Source organism: Sciurus carolinensis, chromosome 1 (assembly GCF_902686445.1).
Source record: "Sciurus carolinensis chromosome 1, mSciCar1.2, whole genome shotgun sequence".
Taxonomy (NCBI): Eukaryota; Metazoa; Chordata; class Mammalia; order Rodentia; family Sciuridae; genus Sciurus; species Sciurus carolinensis.
Genome location: NC_062213.1, coordinates 26671891 through 26699520, shown reverse-complemented (window position 1 = coordinate 26699520; position 27630 = coordinate 26671891). Strand labels below are relative to the sequence as shown.

At 35.0% G+C, this 27630-nt stretch overlaps 1 protein-coding gene across 1 annotated transcript in view; it reads right to left on the bottom strand.

The window, feature by feature from the left end:
• Positions 1 to 25501, bottom strand: part of Csmd3 (CUB and Sushi multiple domains 3) — a 1190022-nt gene extending 1164521 nt beyond the window's left edge. The window contains 1 exon segment of the mRNA XM_047516388.1: positions 25264 to 25501. Coding sequence (XP_047372344.1) covers positions 25264 to 25441 — 178 coding nt within the window. The 5' untranslated portion in view covers positions 25442 to 25501.
• Between the last annotated feature and the right edge of the window lie 2129 nt (positions 25502 to 27630).

Below are 27630 nucleotides of genomic sequence, written 5' to 3'. Positions count from 1 at the left end.
TCAAAAAAATTGCAAAGCAATAAGATTTAATTAATTTCTATCATGACAGATAGTTTTCTCCAATGACAGTATCTCAAATATCAGAATTTGTTAAAATTTTAAAACAAGAAATAATAGGTCATTCTAGCATGATGGCTATAGTTTTTGAAAACCATTCAATATATACATGTACAAGCCATGAATCATTATTGGTTTATAAAACTATTAATGGCAAGAGAAGACAAAGAATTTGAAGATTTGTGTTTTTGCCAATTCTTGTTGAGTTGTGGATGCATTTTACAAATACTTACTATTATGTTCTAATTCAAAATTGTCTTTAAACAAAAGGAATATTTGCAGAACATATTATAATCAAAGACCAAAATCAAAAGTGTAATTTATGTTTCCTCACTGATATCATAGTAAATATGTCTGAGTCAAATTTTAAACATCAACTAAAGGAGAAACTAATTTGCTAACTTCCTAGAAAGATATGCAAATTTACATTGAAAATGAGCATTTTATACTGCAAAGATATTATAATGATTTTACATATATTGACTTGAATACATACATTATTGACACAACCATAACATTCTTACTGTAGTTAGCAGTAATAAATTAATGGACTGCAAAATCTCTAATATCAAGACATTTTATTAGTACAAATAAATTTAGAATTACTTTCAATGTAACAATAGCAATTTTGATGTAATATCGATAGAACAGATGACACAAAAGTTAAAGAATTTGCATACATTGGATATAATTAGTTGTAAAATGTATAATTTTGCTTTTAAGTCACGACAAATCAATTTCTTTAAAATTTGATGAATAAATTTTGCTAATTTATTATTATTATTTTGCTATTATTATTTTGAAAGATAACAATAATAAAATACTTTGTCACAACCTATTTATTAGAATTTTTAAAATTACCTTTGAAATACTTTGTTATGAACTACTGTTTGACCATAAAATTTACAATATTTAAATACAATCAAACAATTTTATAGACCTTTAATATCTGGGGCAATGTGCTATAGATAAAAAAAATATACAGTTGATTTAAAATATTTTGTAGGAATTAGTTCTGGTTTTCTATAGTATAGTATGGTAATTATTGGATAAAATGATCTATGCTATATTATAAAATATTAAGAAAGAGTATGAAATTCCCAACACATTAAAGTGAAGAGATATTTGAATAAATGGAAATCTTTATTTGATTATTGTATGTCATATACATGCATTGAATTACTATATTGTACCCTATAGATGTACTAGTATCATGTATCAATAAATAAGTAAATAATTTTAGGGATGAAAATAAAGTAATATCCCATTTTCATATTTTATATTCATTGTGTGAGAAATGAAAAATTTGGGGCATTGATGAAAACAAAATAATAATTTATCATGTTTCTACTATGTTAAATTACTACTAAAATTTTTGAGATTCCACAGAATGCTCTCATTATATTATTATCACACAAACTTAAGTGCTCACACAGAGAGAGAAATATTGAATTTCCATTTTCTGAATTGGGTAAGTGGCAGTATAATGAAAGTATATAATATTAGATACAAATTCAATATCCTGAATTTGGGTCATTAGAATTCACAAGTTACTTTTGTATTTAAGGAGTTTCAAATGTCTCAAAGTCAATTTATTGAACAGTGAAATATAGGTATATGTGTGTGTGGAGCTAAAAATAATCTTAAATGAAGACAGTGATTTCACTTTGTTGTGTGACCATGAGCATTGCAGAATGGAAATCAGGTTATCCACAATGTTTAAATACCAGGCCTGCAAAAGCAGGACTATGACAAACTCTACAAAGGATTAAGCATCAATGTGAAAGAAAACAGAAAGCAGAGTATTTTTGTTTTCCTGGTAGTAAAAGCCTTCCAAGACTACAGACATTTTACTTAAAATTAGATTTTCAAATGCTATTCAAATACATTAATAAATTTCTACAAATGATAAAAGTTCTACACTGTAGAAACTCTGGATGTTCTGCAGATATCAAAAACCATTTTGATCTTGATACATTTTCCAGCAAAATTTCAACCTTGGGGCATGGCTCAAAAGAAGTACAAATGGCTAACAATTATATGAAAACATGTTCAACATCTTTTGCCATCAGGGAACTGCAAATCAAACAACTGAAAGTTGAACTACCACATGATCCAGCTATACAGCATCTCATTATTTAGTCCAAAGAATTAAAGTCAGCATACTTTAGAAATACATACACACCCATGTTTTTCACAATAGCCAAATTATGGAATTAGTCTAGGTGTTAGTCAGGAGATGAATGGATAAAGAAAATGTGATATTCAGCCATAAAGAAGAAAGAAATTATGCCATTTGCAGGAAAATGGATGGATCTGGAGGGCAAATAAGCCAGACTGAGAAAGACAAGTGTCATGTGTTTTCTCTCATATATAGAAGCTAAGGAATAAAAAGGAAATAATGATGTCATGAAAGTAGAAGGAAAACCATGGGGTAAAGGAAGGGGATAAGTCGGAAAGAGAAGAGGAGGGTAAAGAGTCACTGGAGGGTGAAAGTAATGAAATTATGCCATATACATATGTGAATATGCCACAATGAAACTTACCACCTTATAGTTAATACATGCCAATAAAAAATCGAGCATGCTTTTTCAAAAATGCAGTTTTGTAAAACATAATGATAAAAAAAGATTCAAAACTCATTATATAATATCATTTTCATTTTGGCCTAGGGATGGTATTTTCTCTTACAAACAATTTTTTCCCTTAACTTTATTATGTGATGTGAATATTTATCAAAAATATTAATACAAAGTAATAGTATATTTCTCTTTAAGATGCCAGAGGACATAATGAAAGTCAGTTTTAAATATTGAAGTAAAATATAAATGATCTATTAATACTTCTTTTAACTGTTCTATGCTATAAACCATTTAAGTTCTCCACTATATAAACATACATCCTAAAATAGCAGATATATCACATTTGCAGAGAAAAAGAAAAAAATGTAAATGAAGCCAAAGACTTTTTAAATGCTTTGCTTTCTTCTTATGTTCTAAGTAATTTTTATTATATTAGAACATTGTGAGATATATAAATAAAATCATAAAATCTTTCAAATCAAATTTTATGATTTAAATAAATCTTTTCACAACTAATTTTTAGCATAAAGCAAAATGATGATCTGATTTTTAAAAGTAGGAATAAGAGTCAAAGTCAACTCTAATATCTGAAAATTTTCTCTTGTCCATTTTGTTATTGTTGGTTGTTTTATAAGAGCATCGAATTTTGCTCCCTATAAGTCATATTTTTACAACTATTTTATGTTGCTTGCCAATAACATTAAAATGTAAGTAGTTTTCACTAAGTCATCTTAGGCAATCCATTACATTTTTAAAGTTGAAAACTTGGCATTGGAAATTATTGCATCTCTAAAACAAAATGTCAAATTCATTCATGCTGTGTGAAACTTATAATTCCATTTCTATAAACTATGTCAGCCTTGAAAATAATCACTCACCTGTTGCATCCACCCATGCACTGAAGATTTGTTTTAAAATCTTAACATTCCCAGTGCTTCTGAAGCACAGGAATAGAATACATTTGCTGACATATACCACATTCAACCCTTGCTGCTTCCTTCCCACTTAACCAAGAAGTCAGTCACAATACAGCAAGAGAAGGGCAAAGCCCACACTTACATTTAAGCATTCACCTATGTGATTGGCCTATTGTAAACCATTCATCTGGTCACAGCAACATTGTGAATACTAAGGTTGGTTTTTATAGCAAAATGAGTCAGTTTAAATGACTTAGCAAATACCTGTTTAGTACTCTGAATCAGGAGTACAGAGGGAAGCTAACAATCATAAACTGGTATCTAGTATCAAATAGGCAAACTTGATGCTTATCCTATGTTTATGCATCTACTTACAAATATAAAATCATATTACAGAATGCTAAGCAGTGTGGATGATTATCATATATTTTTGGCCACTTAGAGACAAGATAAGAATGAAAAGAAGCTGGCTGTCATGTTGCGTGCCTGGAATCACAGCTACTCCAGAGTCTGAGACAGCAGGGATATCAATTTGAGGGCAGCCAGAGAAACTGAGAGACTCTGTCCAAAAATAAAAATCAAAAGGATTGTAGGAATGGGGATGTAGCTAAGTGGTAGAGTACTTGCCTAACAAGTGCAAGGCCCTAGGTTTGATCCTTAGCACTGAAAAAAAGAAAGTAAGAAAACTAAAAAATCAGTAAATCAACTTGTCAGATGTCATAGTAACAGGCAATAGCGCCTCTCAAAGTAAAGTATTTCATAACATCACCATCCTCCAAAAAATCCCATGTTCAAGAAAAAAAATTGAAATGAGAAATATGATTTGTTTACATAAGTTGAAAAAAGAAAACAATTCATGAAGTAAATATTGCAAAAACAAAAAGAACAATTTTGATGAGTCATACTGTAATACACAGATGCAAAATTTTCAAAATGCACAGGATTTTAAATACGTATTCCAACTCCCACAATTTAAATACAATGAAGTGGAGATTCAGGATAAAATAAAAGCAATGAACCAGGCATGGTAGTTCACGCTTGTGTTCACAGTGGCTCAGGAGGCTGATGCAGGAGCATCATGAGTTCAAAGCCAGCCTCAGCAACAGCAAGGCACTAAGCAACTCAGTGAGACCTTGTCTCTAAATAAAATACAAAATGGGCTGGGGATGTGGCTCAGTGGTGGAGTGCCCTTGAGTTCAATCCCTGGTACCCAAATTAATTATTTAATTAAAGCAATGAAGCATAGATGGGGGGAATTATTTTATTTTTTGTAAACTGAAAGACAATTTCAATGTAGTAGGAAGTTACATAGAGGATTTTTCAGGAGCAAACCTCAAATATATCAAACACAATATTGTTTTATTCCTCAAAGAAAAATATAAGTACATGAAAATAAGAGCTATGGATGAGTTGGAGTGACATCTTGAAAGAAATGAAAATACCTAAGAAGATAGAAGTAACACAAGTGTACATAATAGGATATCCATTTTTATTTTTTTTCTTTTTTGAAAGTAAAAAATGTGTAACAATGTGCCCTTAAGTTGTCAGAAATACAAGCTAGATATCAAGACAGCTCAGATTCTCAGTTTAAAAGACAAGCAAAAGGTACTTAGAACATTAATATAAGATAAGTTTAATGGCATAAAATTAAGTCAAATGGCATATTGCAAGATGTCTTATGAGAACTAAAACTCAATATAACAAAGAGTAGAAATAAAAGAAACATAAACTTTAAGTTATTAATGAATTAGCTAAGAAAAGTAAAATAATATACAAAATAATATTTAAAATGTCATTAAATTGTAGGTCAGCTAATGTTCTTTTGTATTTTGGTCTAATTTAAAATAATCAACATATATTAAATTTCGACCTTGTTAAAGCACTATGCAACATTCCATGAAGATGTAAGATGTTAAGAATATAGACATTGACCTCCACATTTTTCTGTTACAGAGGTAGATAAAAAATGCATAAGGTAATCAAATGCAAGGCAGATTATGGTAAGAACTATAATTCTAATACAAATGAAATTTACAGTAGATATGAAGAAAGAAGAGTTGAACTTCAGCTTGAGACTTCTAGAGAACTGTATCTGGGGACAAGAGACGGCATTTCCACAAGATGGACAGGCAGAGGAGCAGCTTAGTACAAATACATGGTGATTTAAGAAAACATCCACTTCACTACTGAAACTGGGCCATGTGACTTTAAAAGAGTGGTAGGAAAATACATGGTTGGAGCAAGAGTCCAATTATGAAATGTATTGAGTATCACAAAGATATTTTAAACAACAAAAAGAATCCACTCTAGAAATAAAATAAATATAATAAAAAAGCACAGTAAACATGCATTAAAAGAAAAAAAAAAACTAATGACAAAGGTCAGCTGTTTGAAGTGTTCTATCACAAGTACTAAGTGCAGATTGATTGAATTATGTCCTGTTGTTCAGGATCATTATTCCTCCATATACTCTCCATATTTGTGAGCCACTAAGTAGTAAAAGATCATATGTAGGAAGACTCTGTTCGAACCCCTAAAAATTACTTAGCAATATTTCAAGAACAATATTGGAAAATGAAACAGAAGGAAGAAATGCATCAATGGTCAAAGAAGAGTGGCAGTAATTTAAATTAGAACTGTGTGCTTAATCTATGTAAAACTTTGTAACAGAAGAAAAACTTAACAGAAATTTGGCCAGGAGCAACCAATTGCAGAATTACAGAGAACTGTATTAACTCCCTAGCTCTACACCTGCTAGAGATGTAGTACCATCTTGGTAAATGTTGGATTGGTTAAATAGGGATACAATGAAATTTTCCTACATTAAAGCATTTTCTCCTACATTAAAAGAGAGCAATTATCTAAAATGTGTTGTACCTTTAAACATTACCTTCCCATTCTCTTTGTGTGTACACATGTATATGCAATTTATTTATTTGTAGTGAAAGCCAATGATATACATTTCCCAAATAGACATGTATTACCAGCAACATCACTTGATGTTTTGTTGAGGGACTAACTTTGCCTGAGAGCTCTGCTTGGAGAAGGGGATAGGTTTTGAGAGGGTTAGATGAAACAAACAAACAAACAAACAAACAGTATTTGTTTGTGTTCTTAGTCTGGAGTGTCAGTCTCCTGCATGCTGTGAGTTCCCTTCTTGGAAAGGTCATTGCTCAAATCATGACTTTATCATAAATTTCACCTTTTCATTCTCATCACAGTTATCATTCTCTCCTCTAACTTGCATACTGCTTTTATCTCCCTGTACAATAGTGTTCAGTAAAGTACATGAAAATTATTTGCTCATTAACTTTTCTTTCCCATTACAATGAATTGTGAAATCTTCAATGACATAGAGAGATCATTATTCAACTCTTTATTACCCTTTCAATCCTACTGTTCTAATAGTAGACTTGAAAATAGAAGCTTAATAAATGTTTATGGAAGTGAAAATGTCACAAAAATCCCATTAAAACTTAAAATTTACACTTTCCTATTTCGGACAACATCCTAAGAAAATACTTTAAGAACTAATAAAAAGAGCTGTGATTGAGATATATAATAAAAATTGAAGATCTCCAATGATACTATAATATACAAAGTAGAAAAATTATACTGACATAAAGAGGACTTGAGAAACAAATGAGGCAATAATTAAGTTGATCTCAAATTTATGTAAATGATTTTTAAAAACTATTTATATTCTGGCAAAATAGATATATTTAGTAAGCCAAAAAGCTTAACTGCCCATCATGTAATATCAATCTTAATACAACGTCTTAAAATTACAAATAACAATACATATGTAATTGTGAAATAAAATAATCCTCATGAGTTCTGGTTGAATGAAGGAGGAGATTCATAACCTAAAAGTAAAATAATTAAATAAATTATAAACAGTTACATTTACATATTTTCAAATGTGTACTCTAAAAAGGGACTTGTGTGTCATACTAAGACAGAAAAATAGAAACATAATGGAATGCCTTTCCCTAAAACTTCCTACAGCAGAAAGCAAAGAAAATGAGTAAAACAAAATGGAAATAACATTAGGGAAAATACCTAGTATTTATATTTACAATTTTATTTCCTGAAAAAAATTAAAAAAAAATTTGAAATATGAGTTAGACCCAAAATAAAGTAAAATGGTATAAAAATAAAATTTGGAAAATAAGTTATTATATGATGATGACATATGAATATTAACAAATCATTTGGAGGAATATTATTCATAGAAAGAAGCACAGTTATACAATTAGTCACAGAAATAAACACATTATCAAATGTCCAAATCAATGCCAAATGTTTTTTAAAAAAACAGAAACTACCTAAGAAAATAATTTAAAGAAACATGCTTTTCATGCTTTGACTTTCTAAGAATAAAAAGAAATACTTGTTAATGAATCCAGAGTTAAAATGGTCTGAATATTAACAAATAGATTACAATCACATGTGAAAGGAATGGTTTACCCCAAGACTGCAAGGCTGTTACTACCCAGGTCAAGTGATTAATATACTTCAACATTGCAACAGGCAAAAATAGTAAATAAAATATGTAATTGCTACATAAACCCAAGAGAATAATCTGTAAAGTTTAATATTTATTTTTAATTAAGAGTCTAAGATGGTATAAAGGCCACCTTTTAGAGTCTAGTAGTGGAAGGAGAATGGGAGAGGGGAGAGAGGACAGGTGGGAAAAGGGGCAATGAAAGTGGGTATCATGAACTGAAATTGATTTTCATGCATGGATGAGTTTGTCAGGATGAATCCAAATACAAAGCTCTAAAAAAAAAAAAAAAAAATACCACCTTTGAATGTTTTTAATTAATTGGAAAGAGTATCTATTTTAATAAGCCCAATACATAAGTTTTTTTGATTTACAAAACTAATTCTTCAGATTTAAATTGTAGTTACTCATTTTTTATGGAGGAGTCTACTGATTTAAAGTTAACAGCATCTATATGACTATCTCCAGAGTTATCTTCAATAGCACATTATTGGAATGCATACAAAAGACTTTTTAAAACCTAAATTATCTCATTAAATGCTTGAAAAATATCTTTCATTTTATTATCTTAATATATTATTGAATTAAATTGAAATAAGTATCCTTAGATATTTTCAAGTTAAAAAAGTGGTTACTATTTTTACAATAGTTATAATCAGTGGCCATGTACTGTTTGGTTCAAAGTGCTTTCTTATACTGATTCAACTGAAATAACAATTGTGTAAAGTTTATAGAATATATGAGGTGAGAAAGTTAATCCTAAAAGACATGCTGCACATTAAACCAGTAAGGATATAGTTAATATTAAAGCAAATGTTCTTTCCTACAAGATCAGGGATTCAAAATAATCATAATAAATATTTTCAAACTAATTTTCTCTATGTATGTGTATTTCTTGCAATTATGTTCTGAAAGGGCTTGGGATGAATAATTATTTCTGATAGCAAGGCTAATTTACCAGGGCTGAACAATTTGGGTAAGTTCTCACTAAGATGATAATGGAGATAGTGATATTTTGAGCTGAGGAACTTTACCTCTTATCATCCAAGTAGAAAAAACTGAGTTAGTAGATAATGCATACTTTTGCATACTGGAGACATATATGACATTTTTTCAGATTTTATATCCTAGGATACACTGGTTATCTAAATCAATATCAATAGCCACTGATGATGGAGTTATAAATATGTGAAATATATTGCAACTGAAAGATGAAGTATATTATAACTAAAATTGATGTGTCAATGAGTACAAGTTTGACCTAAACTAAATTATCTACAACCCAAGTCTCCAAATATTTATTCAGTACCTACTCTGTTCATGAGTTACTATGTTAGGATTTGAAGGTACATTCTAAGTGATTTTAAAATTTTCATGATACTCCTTTTTGCTCAGTAAAAGTCATGAGCTAAAGAAAGATGTTTCTTTTACATTTCTAAAAACCGAATTCACAGAACGTTTTCCATGAAGTCTTGTTTAAAATAAAGGAAAATATGAATAAATATGAAATGATATATTACACACACAATACAGTCATGGCCCTTTAAACCTGTTTAAATTTATGTAAAGGAAAAATACATTATCAAACAACATTAAACACAATGCCTAACTATAATCTTGACACCTAAGTTTTTTCAACAATATGCATTTTTATCTTAATTTTGACAGCAAACTAACCTAATAAAGGATCCTATAAAAGCATGTCCAAACACTAACATGAGGCCTGTCTCTTGGCCATGTAATAAGTCTAATCTTTCTGAAGCACAATCTCTGATTTTTCCTGTTTCTATTGGCTTTTCTTCATTTTGCAGCATGTAAAATAAATTGTTCTATATTCAGAAATAAATGATTCCAGGGACAGAAAATCCCTTATGAATGTGAAAGAATTCCAAAATCATTTCAATCTATGCAGTGTTTTTCTCTCCAAGTCCAGGAAATTCTGTTTGATGTGATGAAAGAAGCAAGGGTGTTGATATGACTAGTCCTGGTTTGAAAATGATGATGAATACATCAATTTCCTTCACCATTAGAACCTTTTAAAATATCTATATGTATCCTATAATATCATGTTGTATACACCTGGACATAGGGGTGCATGCCTGTTATTCTAGCTATTTGGTAGACAGAGGCAGGAGAATTCTGAGACCAGCTTAAGGAACTTTGCAAGACAGGCTCTAAATTTAAAAAAAAAAAAAAAAAAAAAAAAAAACAATAAAAATGACTGGGGATGTAACTCAGTGGTAAGGCACCCCTGGGTTCAATACTTAGTACAAAATATATGTATATGTGCATATGTATTATATACACATATATATGCATGTGTGTGTAAAATATGTGTGTATAACATGAAATTTTAAAACAGGAAGAATCTGATATTCTGTACTTGAAAGCTAATTTACGTTGTTTTCTCCAATTTAAAAAGGAGTTAAGTATACCTATCATTCAAGGTCAAGATGCTTAAATGAGAGGCACTCACTATTGACAGCCCTGATAGATATGACCCAGGTGATAACAAACATTAGTTTCTTTTCCTGCTATGAAGACGAGAAAAGAAATGAAGATGCATAATAATTAGAAATGCCTAATGATTTTTCTGAAAGAAGTGTTTTCATAAGTTCTTCGGAGAAAAATGAGCTATTATAGAGATTGATACACAACACAGAAGGTAGAATTCATAAATTATAAACATTTGTGATTAAATATGCAATTAATAAGAATACAGATATGATTTATTGTACATTCACTTTTAATAAATTTTTGTTGCCTGCATTTAATGTAAGGTTTAAAAAGTACTTGCGTGTGTAACAAATTTTCCCCTTTTATCCAAGCACTCTTCTCAGATAACATGTTGAATAAGCATAGCTCATTTGATCCAAACCTGAACCCACTTATTTTCATATAGTGATTTAAGTCAAAGCCAGTCAATGTGGTATCCACCTATAAGTTTGAAATATATAAGAGACTCTGTGTTACAATAAAATTTTGGGGACATGTAGAGTTTGCTGCAGAAGTCCCCAGTTAAGATTGTGAGAGCAGAAACAAGATCGTGTCCCAGCAAGTTGACCTGCAGAGGCGAGAAAAGCAACCATGCACAAAATTGGACAAGTGACAATGTGGCCCAGAAAGTGTGAGAGGGAGATAGAGAAGGAAAGTGTTTTTAATGGCTTTCTAGTTTTCATGAAGGCTGGCTGTACATCTTACAGGTGGCTTCTCTGAGATTCCCTTGTGTATCAACAATAAACAAAGTAGATGGAGAGCCACTCCACTGCATTTTAGGTAAGAGTCCATGTTATGAAAATGTTGTTATACATAAATTGTTAGTGACACTTCAGAAATGAAATATTTGTAACTTAAGAAGGAAAAAAGAAAGTGAATTCAAAGGTACTCAGGCCTTGGTTATTTTGTGTGTGTGTCTGTGGAATATAGCCTTGTGAAATGTAAAAAGGCCAACTTTGGCCTTGGTTGAAAAATGAGAAGGATTTCAAACATTAGCATGTGATGTTGGTGGAATCATGTTAGCATGTCCTGAAAACTACCCTACATGCATTAGCATGATAATTACTATGAAGAATGTTGGAAGACATGGAAATTCTGTCCTTCAGTTTCAGCAAGTTAAGTAAAACAATGCAGGTTACTCAAAGTCATTTTATCTCAAACTTTTCATGTTATTCATGTTATTTTTGAAGTAATCAAGCAGAATATAGTTCATCTATGGAAATGTATGGTTTTGTTCTTACACTAACAGTCAAGATTTTTTGCGTGGGAGGGTGAATATCAGGGATTGAACTCAATGGAACTCAACCACTGAGCCACAGCCCAATCCTATTTTTTGTATTTTATTTAGAGACAGGGTTCTCACTGTGTTGCTTAGTGCCTTGCTTTTGCCGAGGCTGTCTTTTTTTTTTTTTTTTTTTTTGCGGTACTAGGGATCGAACTCAGGGCCTTAAGCTTGCAAGGCAAGCACTCTACCAGCTGAGCTATCTCCTCAGCCCCCGAGGCTGTCTTTGAACTCCAGATCCTCCTGCCTCTGCCTCCCTGACCCCGCAGCCGCTGGGATTATAGGCCTATACCACCATGCCCAACAATGGTCAAGATTTTGAGGTTTAAAAATAGGAAGACTATGTAGTGTTTGTTGCTTTAATTAATATAAAATCTGGTTTCTTACACATTAAATTAATATGATATCTCTAAGAAATGATCTTTACAGAATGTGAAAGGGAATAGAGAAATGGTTAGACATTTGTGAACTAAGGTATTGGTGTAAATGTCAGAATAACAGGAATCAACTAAATAATATACCTGGGAGTATGAGAAAAATATAATATACCAGATGAGATTTGTTGACTCTCCTAACCTTTTAAACATAGATCATTCGATTAAACCCTTAGGTAACAAAATTGGCATTCATGCAATGTCAATATTTCCCCCATTAACTACTTATGTATCTTTCTATTGCTTTTCACATTACAGATTAAAAACAAAACAAAACAATCTACTTGTTGAAAAATTGAGTTTCCCCGACATGTCTCCAAATAAATACAAAATATATGGAATATGACAAACGAAGACAGAATCTGTTATATTCTTATTTGATTTTCTTTGTCTTGCTCTTTGCATGTGATGATCTTATTAAGTTTGCTCAGGGTGGGTAAAAATCTAAGTTTAAATTGAAAATGTTAGGAAGCCAGGGAGAAGAACTAAGAATGAAAGAACTAAGAATGAAAGGGAAAAAAGGGGGGAGGGTGAAAAGAAAGATTTGCTGATCACAAACATTTATAGAATTGTACTTATATTATTACAGAAATACATGAGGAATTTTCATTAATACTAGTTAAATTAGATCAGTTGACTGAACAAATGGGAGTCAATAAATATTTTAATTGAAAATTATAAGGGAGAATTAGATTAGATCACAAAAATGATGTCTTTCTTTAGACAAGTTTCAAGCAATGTCTATAGGATTTTATACTTACCCATCACATAATAGAATAAAGATTTAATATATACAATATGTAAACCAATGTTATATTAATGATATCAATATTTTCATGAGAAGAGAATTTCATTGAAAGACCAACAAATTCACAGTACTGAGATTGGTTTGGTATTATTCAAAGAAATCTTGCTCAAACAAAAGATTAAGTCTTCTATTAAGGTAGCGACTACATTTTCATCTTTTTATTTTCAAAGTCTAGGCAGGTGACTGACTTGTACTAGGTAGACTTCAATAACTGATAGAGGATAGAAGATATTTATGGATGAGTTTATGTATGGTTGCTTCTGTGAAAATTAAATCTACCTTCATAACTTAAATGATGTCAATGCCACAAATTCAATTCAAAATCATATAATACTATTGTAATAAAATATTTAAAAACTAAATGTGGCTTGTATTAATAGAAATATTTAAGTTGATGTCTACTTGAAACAATATACAATATGGCCTTTCTAACATCTTCCAACTTCTTGTCAGGTGTTAGAAAATGTGGTTTTTGAAAGAATTATATGATTATAGTCTATACTGTTTCTAAAATAGGGACCTTTCAAAAACCTTTGCAAAGACAGGTAAAAATAAGTAGTGATCTTCAAATTGTTGAAAAATGGCCAATTTCTACACATTGGTAATATTTAAAAATTAAGTTAAAATGTCATTTCTGATATTCATCTATTAATATATTAATGAACACTGTCAAGCTAATACAGATATTAAAGATTTTCTAACACTTGGCAAGAAAATTGATTTTAAGAGTTTCTGTTTGACCTCCTTTAAAAAGATTTAACAGATAAAAGAGCACTCAAGTACTACTAAGATTTATGAATGAAAGTTTTTTTTTAAGCCACAAGAAGAGCATCAAACATGAATTTTATCCTTGCACATTTCATTTCAGAGTTTATCCTCTTCATCATCTTAGAAACTACACAAAGGTGGAAGTTGGCACACAAATTAGCAGCCTGAATGCAAATTTGTTTACACAAAACATTTGATTCAGTTCAGCTGTCTTATTTTTGACAACAGCCAAATATTAAAAAGAAAAAAACAACAAAAAGCCCCAACAAATAAAAAAAACATAACTCTGGGTCTCTCCATATATGTGAAAACTGAGTAAATATTTCCTCTAGACTACATAGTTCAGTCACTTACAATATGGAGCCAATAAATTCAAAGGAAAGCATTTCTTCTCATGGAAATTCTGTTGTATTTCTTTTGCCAGCTCTCCTAACTTTGATCTGCTATCTTACAAATGCAGACTTTAGCCATAAAAAGTTTAATATTAGAACATGCAGGTAGCTGGGCATAAGTTCATTACCAAACATTTGGGGAAGAGTCAAATTATACTTCTGATAATGGATTTAGAAAAGTCATCTCTGTATGTGAAAATATAGTTTAAAAACTGAAAACAAAAATTGCTTCTAAAAATTACAAATTAGCTAAGATTAAAGATTCTTTTGATGACATCTTATTACACTTTACAGGAATAACAACAGAGTAAAGTTTTATTTACTTTTCCATGTTAAAATACTTATAATAAAATACAACTTAAAATTGTAATTTTGAATTATTGACTCAGTTATAAATTGCATTATGTATGCACACATTTTGTATTATCTTAGGAGAAAAATGAAATTAGCATTGTTTTCCTCTGATTTCTTTCAAATCAGACAACCTCCAAATGGAAAACAAGCCAAAAATTAAAACGTGTCTGCATAGAAAATGAGATATATTTGAGGAACTAAAATAATATCAAAGAATTAAGCCTAGTTGGTGATTTTATTAACTAACTATAAGTTAAGACATCAATGGCTAATGGGGACGTGAACAAAGACATTTTAGATATCATCAGTCTGCTTCCCATACCCTCTCACCAAGATCATGAAAATTAAATGTCAGGTTAATTTGTGATTTAAGATTTCAATTATAATAATAATAATATTGATTTTAAAATGGAGAACTTAGCTGATAACTTATCCATTTTTAACATTAAATAAGATCATGAGGTGCATAAGAAACTGACTTGGAGAAAATTGTAGGTGGACCTTCATCCATAACTTTTACAAATTTGGAGAAATCTAAGGTCGTATATCCAAACTGTTTAAACTAAGAGTGCCCCATAAAAAAAGAGTATTAAATATAGTAAGTATACTTTATGAATAATATATGTGAGAACCTTTTTAGAATATATTAGCCTTAAAATTAAAAAGTTAGGTTAATGACATTTCTGAAATATATCCACAAATGAGATTTTAATAATGCAAGTAGAAAAAGGCTAGTTTATATTGACAGTCTTGTATAAAGTTCAGAAAAGATGAGTAATAAATAGTTACATATGAAAACACATTTTATCACCTTCACAAGAAAACACAGCACAAAATTTGGCACGTAGGTGAAATTTAATAAATTTCTTAAGATTTTGATGTAATTTTAAATGTCCCTAATCAATGTTTAAGTTATTCTTCAGATTGCATGTTAAGATTTTCATTTACCTTTATTATTGTACTCATGTATCTTGTCCTCTTACACCATTCCTTCAGGAAGTATTGTTTTATGTCTAGTCAGGATTTGGGGATAGGAACAGTGATCTCTCCCATAAACCAATTAGGACTAAAAAGAGATGAGACAGTGCCTAATAAAAATAAAAGTGCATTAAACAGGGAATTTAAAGACTTGCTTGCATTTTCTGGGTAAGCCACTCCATATCTCTGGGCTGTCTCCTCTTTTATGTGAAGATACCCAGCTATCCTAGTACTTTAACCAGGTCTCATTTATGTAAGGAAGTAAGCTTTGGGAATGGAGCTGTGATAGACATATTTTTAAATACTTAAAAGTATGTTTACCCTTGCAAATAAATCTAATGAACATTTCCCACCTAGTGGTCAGTCAATAGACTAGATGAATTGTAAGAACTTCCCCATCCTTAAAATTATGCAGAACTAAGAAGAATATTAAGGTACCAAATTGAATAATTTTATTTGCCAGGGATATGATATAACTGGTAAACATTTTATACGCACAAATTATTTTGCATGTTAACTCCATAAATTCATCTGCCTGCATAATTTTAAATTTTACTCAAGAGCACTGAGTTAGGACCTAAGGATTATTAGTTTTAACTTTGTTTTTTGTACTTAGTGTGCTTTTTTTTTTTTTGCACATAGCATGCTACTTTTATGTCTTATAGTGACAAGTTAATTTATGTGTTATTTATGCATTTGCTTCACTTACTAATGGTTATAAAAGATAAAAATAGCATTAACATCTATTATACAGAATCATTAAGAGGCCTAAATCTAGGCAAGTTAAGTAAAATATGTTGAAAATTGCAAAACAAAGTTTTTAATTTTACTATAACTATGATATATATATGTGTGTGTATATATATATATATATATATATAGCATGAATGTTAATTTTAGGCTTTCTTCTAAATTAAGTATATAAGGGCTGAGTTTCTTTCTTAAAAGCAAAGAGGTTTAATTAGTAATTTATTCATTTATATGCTTTTGATTGTGATAATTCTATAAGATTCAAAATCTAATATTATTTCATATTTCACTTAATCACTAGGAAATGACATGATTCTGGCAAGCCATTGTACCTCTCTGCATGCAGAAAATTGTGGATTATTTTTAAATGGAGATTATAATCTGTACATAGAAGATAATAGCTATTTCACAAGATTCTTGGTTTAAGGCTCAAGACAGTAATATGAGGGAGGGAACCATTGCTGGAAATGTAAATAAAACTTTGTGTAAACAGAGCTTAGCACAGAGCTCTACACACCAAAATGAAAATAAGAATTTTACCCTACAACCATTTCCTAAAATATGATATTATCCATATTCTTTCTATAAACCAAGTATCTCTGAGTGTTCTGAAATCAATAAGATGACAGAAAATTATAGCAGGAGCCCTTACTTTTCCAAAGTTTCTTTAAAATTTCATAAATATAGTTCTATGGAGTCTGTTTCCATTTGTAAACTTCCTTCGAAAGTGGTATTTGACCATATTGTTTTAAAATGTCATAGTTAAAAAAACCCTCAATGACTCTTTAAAATATATTATCATAAATATTCCTTAAAAATTACTAACATAAGACAGAGAAAAGAGAACTATATAATGTTGAACATTATTAACTCAGCTTTTAAGGGAATCATTCATTAACTTTTACATATTTCAATCACTTTCTGAACATTTCAATTTTTCAAATTTAATAGAATTCAATATCTATACAAATGTTACTCCCATATCTAAAACAGACTTTTAAAATATTTCACATACTACTAAAATTGAAGATAACCTCTTAGAATTATTGATGTGTCTTGCAGTAACAATATTTATACAATGTATTATTATTTCTACAGAAGTTTTGAATGATATCATTGTCTTGTTTAAGATATGTGAAAGAAATCATGCTGATGAAAACAAATGAGAATTACAAATCTCATCTAAATATGACTTAATAAATAAGAATTTAATTTCAAGTGTTACCCCTCAAATTTTTTTCTGAGATATGATAGTTTATATACTGATTTTATTTGTAGACTTATAATATAAAAAAGGATAGATTTTACTGAAAATATGATTTGTTATTCATTTGATGTATATATTATACATGTCTTAGAAAGTGTTTTCATTCCATAATCATCTTTTTTGTTTTCTACCAAACAAGTAGTTACTATTTGTTTTATTTTACCATGAGCATATCACTAATATTCCTTTGTGACATTAGTTGATAAATAGTACTTAAGTATTAACTTTCGGGATGGATTATATTTGTTGGTTCCATCTGCCCTAACTCTGCAGTAAAACTGATAGGGTATAGGAAAAAGAGAGTTGAACATAAACTTGATTATCCAGTAATCTAGTCTCATTTCTGAAGCTAACGATCTTTGAAACCTGGTGAAAATCACTTATCCTTTCTAGGCATATGCACTTACTGTATAATATATGAGGCAGTGAACTAGCTGATATATAAAGACCCTTCCAGCTCTATGAATGCCATGATTTTTGACAAGACGAATGAACAAATTCATGTAAGCACATTAAATAATCAATATTAAAAGAAATCAATATCAGAATGCAAGGGATGAAATCAGCCCAGTAGCTGGGGTAATGGTTTTCAGCTACAGGTCTGCTCCTGATTCATAGAGCCAGCACCAGGAGTAAATGTATGACAGTGATAAACAGAAGTTTCAGAGTATTTCTCAAATGTATAATAGCCCGGGAACTTAGCCAAAATGAAATAATAGCTAGTGAGAAGAAGCTGCACTTTGTATTTACTATTATGGAAAAGTTAAGATAGTGGTGCCAGGGATGAAGCGTGTGGCAGTTCATATAGGCTTTGCACATCCAAGTTTATTTTCATAGTATTGATGACAACTACTGAGGCAGACACTGGACTACATATGTAATCTCCTGATATATCCCCTAATATTCTAATCTTTTTTTTAAAAAAATAGTAATGAAATTGAAGCTTAGAAAAATTGAGTTACTAGTCTAAAGGTAATTGCTGACAGAATCATTATTTAATTTTCAGATTTTAGTGGCTCTAGGGCCCTTGTTTTTTTCCACCGTACTGGAGTGATTCTTAAACTTTAGAGTGCATCACAATTGCTAGATGACTGTTAAAAATACAAATCTATCTGTGCCTAACTTCCTGAGAATCTGATTTAACAGATTTCAGGTAGGACTCAAGATTTTGTATTTTCTACAAAGTTTCTAGAAAATACTGGTGCTACTTGTTTGAGATACCCTGAAAATTACTGTAGTACAAACATTTAAGAACCAATAGAATAATGAGATATCCAGTGCTGTATGATTACCATTGATATTGTTTTTATTTACCCACAAGTTATACGATGCATATTCTAAGTAAACTTAGACTTTTAAAGGATATTGTGAATTGGGTTGTGGGCAAGAAGCTATCATATGTAGAAAATATTAACCCTTAGGAATTCTGAGATGAGGTTAAAACAGTAGCTTAGCCTGATGACATGAAATACATTTGATGACTGCAAGATTAGCGCTTTAAAAGAAGGAAAGATGGTTACTAGCACAGAGATGATGAATACTGGTATTCAACAAATTTATTTTTTTTCAGTGGCATTTATTTAAGTAATTTCCCTAATGAGAATAAGTCTAATGAAGAACCTAATTCTGAGAAAATCTTGTGGGCATGAATGTAGGTCTGCCTGGAAAAATACCATGAATCAACCACCTGCTTATTATAAAAGTGAAAGATGAATTCCATAACCACAAGGCCTGTCCTATCATCCTTCCTAGACCTCATCCAAAATCCAAATCATAGCTTCCATTGTATCCCTAAACTACATAGCTCTTTGGATTGTGAGTAGAGGAAAAGGAAGAAAGAAATAAGAGAAAGTAGCTAAAGCTAAGTTTTAATGTATATGTAGATAAAAATGATCTTAAATTTATTTGTATCTTACACATTTTTTTCTTAATTTCTTCATTTACAATCATTTTACTTCTGATTTCCCAAATCTTGAAATTCAAAGTACAAGATGGCATATTTTCTCAAATAGTCATTTTGCCTAAAGGAACAGACACTGTTTTAGTCAGCTTGTTAGTTGCTGGGACCAAAAGACCTGACAAGACTAATTGTAGAGGAGGAAAAGTTTATTTGAGGGCTCATGGTTTCAGAGGTCTCAATCCATAAATAGCAGGCTTCTTTCCTCCTGGAGGCAGAACATCATGGCAGAAGAGTGTGGCAAAGTGAAGCAGCTCACATGATGATCAGAAAGGGGGGGGCCACTCTTCAGATACAAAATGTATACCCTAAAGGCATGCCCCCAGTGACCCACCTCCTCCCCACACCCTACAGTTATCCCTCGGCTAATCCCCTCAGGGGAGTAATTCATTCCAGGATTGGGTTAAGGCTCTCATAACCCAATCATTTCTCTAAATCTTCTTGCATTGTGCATTGTTTCATACGTGAACTTTTGTGGGACACCTCACATCCAAACCATAACAGGCACCTAACTAAGCATATTGTTTGGTACTATAAAGTTAATTCCCCAACAAGACCAAATATTTCAAGTGTTTGAAATTCCAAGTCTTTCTGTTAAGTAAGTAGAAGAAAGTCACCTCTTGGAACAGATGGAGGACATTTATAGCAAGGGGAAGGGAAGTTTAGTACCTTTCACTTATTTGCAATTTGAGATCTTAGGCAAGCATTTTACATTAGAGTTTATTTCCATGTGAATACAAAGGTAACTGCTCTACCTCTCTTACTTTGTTGTTTTATCAGATCTTAGGATATTTTTACTATAATTAGAACCATGTACAAATAAATGCTGCCAGTTTACTTCATATCACTTCTTCTATAGACACCAGATTTTCTGCTGAGGGAAAAGATATCTATATCCAAAACTTATTCAGCAAACCCACAAATAGAAACGCTAATTAATATCATGAACAGTAATAACTACTGAAATTAATCCTATGCTCCTGGAGTACTTAATTTATAGAGTAATTCTAACCCTTTTCTCCTTGAAGGATCTCAAGGGAGCAGGCATCAGGTTTTCAAGATACTGAAACTTGCTTCCTTAATTATTTCTGCTCACATACTCATCCAACTAGGGATTGATGCAGCACCTCCCCCCATCCCCACCTCCACCCAGAAGAAACATGAAAGTGAGGTGCTGAAAAAGGACATTTCATGTCTCTGCCAAAGAGTTAACTGTCCAGGAGAAGGAAGTTCAGCTCCGAATTCTGGGAGCTGTGCAAGCCCTGTCAGACCTGTGTATTCACTTGGCTTAGCAACTCGGTTGTTGCAAAGCTTCCCCGTGGACTACGTGTTCCGAGAGAAGGGAAACCGCTTCATGCCTGAGTCGATCTTTCTCTTTGGGGTTTTTCTGCTTTATTATTATTCTGCAATGCGCAGCAATCGTCCTGTGTTTCAGTCTTTCAGCCCTCAACTGACCTCTACAAGCAGGACTGCGAGAGGAACATCTCAGGGACTAGAAAGATTCCGAGCTGCTTCATTTCTCTGCCCCTAGAGTCCTGCTCTGTGGTTGCTGGGATTGAAACCTGGTGCATCCGTCCTGCCTCCCTGTGCCCCCACCACAGAGTAGTAGGGAGAAAGCGCATCATATAGGAGCCTCGGTCCTCATTACTTGTTCCCACGATGAGCTTTCCCAACTCTCTCCGTGTGTTTTAGAGGAGTTGTTTGAGGTAGCGTTGTGGTCTGCTGGGAGAAAGGGACTTCTTTCTCCGTGACTCCGCGGGATTGTGCGACAGCAGTGGTCGCAGATCCATCGACCATCTGGAGTGCAGGCGAAATTAATGTACTGTTAACCCGACAGGCGTTTCCGCCTAAGACACATACCTACCCTTGAGGCCTCCCCAAGGCTGTTGAAGGCTCTTTGGTGTCAATGCATTATCTTCCCTCCTTCCAGCAAATCACACACACACACACACACACACACACACACACGCACACACACACGTTCACTCACTCACCAACTTCAACCTGGTTTGGTCCACAGAAATTTTGCGGAGTCTGGTGTTCTAGAAAAAAAAATAATAATACATATTCCCAGAGGAAACAGATAAAGGGAGGGACATCTGTCCAAAGCCACAGTTTCAAACACAAAGGTTACCTCCCAGCAGGTGTATTAATGATGCTAATCTTGGGGGAGTGTGTTAATGATGATGATGACCCCTGGTGATTTTTTTGTTTGCTGTCAGTCTTTTGTAACGTGTTCCCACTACCCCCTTGGAAAAGCTCTTTTCAATATACTACATGTTTTATTCTAACACCAGGTAAGACTATAGCCTTGAGGCTGGAGAGAGAGGGTGTCAGTCTCCGTGGACTCCACGCGGCTAAGACCTCCAGGCGCGGCCAACCGGGTGTGGGTGGAACGTGCTAATGAGCTCAGCTGTAGCTCTACCCCGCCCCCGCATGGACACCCGCGACCCTTTCCAGTGGGAATTAACACAGGAAGAGGGTGCTAGCCCCACTCTTCCAGAAGAGCTCTATAGCCAAGTATTATAGTCCCAGAGCAAGAAGAAACGCACATCCTTCGTGAAGTCCGGAGTCCTGCGAGAGTCCTTGGGATCACGCCTTGGCACTAGGTGCTGGAAGCTACTTCCAGGTTCCCACCTGCTGCAGACCAAGGACTGTGCCTTTGGTGCCTTCGCCTCAAGTTGTGTGGGCTCCCTCGGGATCCCCTGAGAAGGAGCGTGGGAAAGCACCCCGCGGGTGTCTCTTTATGTGGGCGGGGCGCTTAAGCACGACTTGGATATTCACAATTTCTGTCTGGTTGAGACCTAAACAGACATGCTGCAGCTGGAAGCTGCATTTCAAAATCTCTGCCCTCGTGTCTGTCTGTTTCTCTCTCTGTGTGTTGTTTCAGCTAGAAATAGATATGGAGCAAGTCTAAGAAGCCTCCGCCCCGCTACCTTCCAATTTGGTGCCCTGCATAGCCTTTTATTTCAGATGACGACTATGGAGATAAAATATCCAGGGAAGGTTAGCTCCCTTTTTGGCCCCACCCTAGAGGTTCAGGCCTACCAAAGACCACTTTATCTTGCCACTCTGAGGCGTTTCCTCCCTCTGAACCTCTTTGTCATTGCTGTTGCACGCAGAGGTGAGATGGTGGAGGGATGAAAACTATAGACAGATGGTGGAATTCTCATGGCCGAAGCTGTTCACATGGAAAACTGCGCGCCTCGGACCTCCTGAATCCTCGTGCTAGCCTAAGTCAGGACCTGCAAAACCATCGTGAAGACTTCTCAATCGTTTGCTGTGGGCTTGAAAGTCCAGAATAAACAGTGTGGAAGACGAAAGAGGGAATAATATACATTTTGGCAAATATTGTTTAAGGCATTGTAGAAATCTTAGAAAAACCTTGAGACTGAGGTGAAATTAAAATTTTAAAAGAATCAGAAACAACTGTCAAAACGGGCACCTCCCTGTGATTGGAAGCAGATCTACAGCATACAACCTATGCAAGTTTCTCAGAATTTGAGGACAGCGTTTCAAGTTATAAAATGTAGGATATGCCCTCCAAGTACCAGATGTGTGGCAATGAAGAACTTTATTACCATTAAAAATGTTTTAACGATCTGTAGCATATTGATTTTGGAAGGGGCCAAAGCAGACTGATGTTCCTTCTCCACAGTTTTCCCAAAGCTGGAATATAATCAAAGGAAATCAATTTTCTCAGTCCACAGTATGAGCGCTGTGAAGAGAGGGGAGGGGTCCCGTTGCCAGTGCCATTTAAAGCATATTAACGCTCCCTTCCTTTCCTGTGGCGCGTTTTATTCGGAAAATACGGTAGGTACGGGCTGCCGGGGCTGTAATTGCAGCCAGCGCGGCTCAGCATTTGTCAGACTGGAATGCTCGCCCGGTTTCGGAGACTCACTCCCCTTGTTCTGCCCCCCAAATGTGTTTTGGCTCAACAGGTATCACGTGAAAACTCGCACTTAACCCCCGGTCATCTTCTCGAAGGAGACACTCCTACGTTTTACTGCCGGGGTTGCTGCTGGTTCCCTGCGCCTCCCCCACGCGGAGCGCTCTTCTCTAGCAGGCAGCCCCAAGGCCATCCATTAACCGCAGACTCCCAGTGGCAGGCAAACTAAGCATAAATGTGTGGTTCTTCACACGTCGAGTTAGCGGCGAAAACCCCTTGTAAGCAACCTGAGACGCGTTTTGCGCACTAGGCTTTGTCGCTACACCACTTAGGACAGGGGTTTATCTCAGAGCTACGCTGAGGCTTCAAACACACACACACACACACACACACACACACACACACACACGAACAAGCTTTAAGGAAGAGGTCAGGATTATAAGGCAGTTGCTGCCACAGAGACTAGGGACGACTTCTTGCCATTTAGGGATGTAAATTAAAATTCGATATGTGCCACCCATCATTGGTCATAGTAGAAGGAGAGGTAACCTCTTCAGTTTCCTCCTCCCAAAACATGAATTATCATTTCTACTGAATGCAAATGTGCTGCCTTCTGTGGGGGGACAGCCAGCTGCAAGCTGGACAATAAACTGTTTCATAGAGACGCGGCCGGATTGCGGTTCAGAGGCACTCCTTTACAAAGGAAGAAGCGTCCAGTTTGTGTTGACAGCCGTGGCGCGCCTGGGCCAAAACACCCCCACCCCAAACACAGAGACACCCGGGATTTGAAACCAGCTCCTCTAAAAGCGACATCTATCGCTTCTATTGGAGCTGCCATGAGTATGGAGAAGTGATTGTTCAAAAATGATGGCATGAGTCATAAACACCTCCTGAGTATTCTTTGCAGCAATTAATGGGCAGCAGGGTGCAGAAGTTGTGGAAGAAAGCAGTAGATCTATTTTCTCCCTGAGGACAGCTCTTCTTCCAGTGATCCTGACTGTCCCTTGCTTTTCTGCTTAGGAATAAATTTTACAGCCCACTCACCCCCTCCCCTTGTCTGTACATGTGACACTCACTCTCTACCTGTCTGAACGCTGAGACTTGCTGGGGATTTTCTTTTTGGTCATCAGCTAATGACTTTCTTCCTACCTTCATTCATCCTCAAAGGTGGATCTTTACACTTTGTGGCATCTCAGACGGTTTTAAGACTCTAGTTTTGGCTAAACCTTTACCACAGGACCTAAGGAAGCTCCTCTACATTTATCATTGCACAGAAGCCCACGTAGAAATAATTCAAATATGTATGCAGACGTTCATGTTGTGTGGCATTGCTTGGAAGACCCTTGTATCCTAATGCATTTAAAATCAACACCTTCCTAGCATATAGGTAACTTTGTTCCCTGAAAGGGTTAAAAAGCATTTACACCAGAGTCTCTAATACCAATATTCCACCGGAAACATCAAACCCCACTAATTTGACAAGAAATCAAGGTAATTCTCACCACCAAGGAAAGTCTTGCAGAGGAATTCTGCCTGGATATCCACTAGTTAGAGGCAATACTAACCAACTCACGTATTCGTTTGAGCATACTGCAAGAATATTTATTGAGCACAAGCTCAATCACCGCATTGAACGCCAAATCTGGCAAGCAAAATGCATTTCCTATCTGAGGGGGGGGGAAAGAGCTGTGAATCAACTCCTTCATCAGAATTATCATGATTATTTTATCCGTGCAAATTACAAAGTAAGCTGCTAAGCCTCGCTCAAGCGACAAGTCAGCCCACCTTCATCCAAAGCAGAAGAGACCCCCGAAAGCCGACCTACCTTTCACACAAGACACCGTCAATAAAAAGACGAGGTTCCAAAACGTAAATCCACTTTTAATCCCCATTTTCTTCATCAGGATGAAGTCTAGGCGGCCACATTTAGCGCATCTTCGCGTGCCAGACTCCCGGGGTTTGGATTCCTTTGCTCGGCTTTCCCCTTTGCGGATCCCTTTCATATTATTCGCGAGCTCCTAATTCCTGCTCCTCAGCCCGGCGCAGTGGAGTTGTTGCTGTTGTTGGTGCGCGGTCACAGCTCGGAGTGAATGGTGTTTCTGGGATACCACAGCAACCTTGACGAGGACTCAACCATCTCTCCAACGGGGGCACAAAGTCTCGGCTACTCTGGATTCTGTCTTTTCTTGTGCGTTTTTTCCCCTCCACCAAAATCTACCTCAATTCTAGCTCATTATAGCAACCACCAGAAACCACTAGTGAGACTCTTAAAGCCCAGCTCCGCTCTCTGATAAACTCCCCACAATATTTGAAATTACGGGGCTTGGTATTTTTTCCCCCGAATAGATCAATTCTGCCTGTAAAAACAGCCCAAGAAATAAAATGTTAGTGAGCTCCCCATCGCAGCCTGCGAATTCAGAAGCACGTTAAAGGAACATTTTAATCGGAAGATCTGCGTTGCTTTTGATGATAATGAATCGGGCTCCATCGATGCCCACGTCTTTATAATGGAACATGTGTTACTACTGTAGTTGCAGTATATTTCAGGCAGCCTTCTCGCATTTATTATCCTTTGATTTAATTGAAAAGGGAAATCACAGAAGAATTTATTTGCACACATGCATTTACATATTCAAATACCTACGTGTAAACCCGTAACTGGGTTTTTAAGATTCGGTAAACGGATTTCATCCGTGGCCGGGGCGGGGGTGGGGTGAGGAGGGAAGTCAGAGTCATTTCCCCAAATAGTTCATCCTTTCATCCTCCCAAACCCTTTTCAGCTGATGTGTACTGCAGCTAAACTACTTTATCTGTGGTCGTTATCTAGAACACACTCATTTGTCTTAATTCTGAATCTGTCCCAAATATGTAAATGGGAGTTTTTTTTTTTTTTTTTCCAAAAAGCAAAATGTATATATCTATACATATGGACTTGGCAGTCCCATACACCACTGAAGGGTTAAGATTGTACAAAGGAAGAGTTCTTGCGCCATCTACTGGCCAACTCCAAGCCACCCATTTCTCCTTCACTCTACCAGGGACCCTGTTTTCTCTTATCCCATGATGTGGAGGAGCTGCGTCCCTGAGACCAGCGTGTTTTGCTCCTGTATGCCTGATTCCTATTATTTTTTGGTACAATCCTGGCCCAGATCTTTCGACGAGCACGTTCCTTAGACCAGGCGCCGGATTGCTGATCTGACCGTTTCGGGAATCTGGGCCCATCTCAGGAGTGGGAAGGGCTGCAGTGCTGTTTTGGAATTGGTAATTGCTGCTGCCGGTGGCCCTTCTTGCATGCCGGAGTCTATCAGGGGATGATCGTCTTTATACAGGATTTAGTCAAAAGGACTACCCAATTTGAGTTTTCAGCTTCCTCTCTTGCCCACAAATCATGAATCCTGTCCCGTAAACCACACAGTTACCCCGGCCAGCTTTTGTTCCTGGGCTTGCATTGGAACTGCAGGCTCAGTGGATCTAGGTGGTTGCCTCTGGCGGGAGTTCTGCTCTGGGAAGTGGGCACTGTGAGAGCGTCCTTAGGCGTGAGTGGCGGGTAGGTTCAGTGCACAAGAAGGATTCTGAGCTCTCTGGGTACATGGCATTGTGTGGGTCTGCCATTCAAGAAGCGAGAAAAAGGAGAAGCGGGGTGGGGGCGGCGGGGGTGGGGAGCGAGCAAAGGAGCGCTGACAAAGTAGTGAGGAGAAGGGTGCTTGTTGATGGAAGATGATGGAAGGTGTGATTTTCTATGCGTAGGTGTTTTCCCAAGTATGTTTTTGCAGTGTATATGCGTGTTCATGCGTGTGCGTGTTGAGAGGGATTGCTGTCCTGTGCAGAGATAGCAATAAGGCAAAAGCTGTAGACGCCCAACTGACCTCATTAAATTCCAAGAGGTACATTTAGGAGTGGTGGGGCAGAATATTGTTCTTTCCCAACGGTGCTCTTTTATTGTCTGCATATGCAGATTTCTAAAGGGAGTGGGCGACAAGGTTGGGACTAGACTGTGATTGGGAGGATCAACATTGAAAACGTCATTAGCCTGCTCAGCCACCTTGGCAATGGCTCTGGCATTGATTTCAGTGGAGATGTCAGGGTGTGTTGTTGCTGCTTTGCTTTTGCTGGGCTGAACAATGAGTTTTATGCAAACAGGTCCTTGGACTCAATAAGGTCACATAACTAACCTAATAGGTGCAGAAGCTAG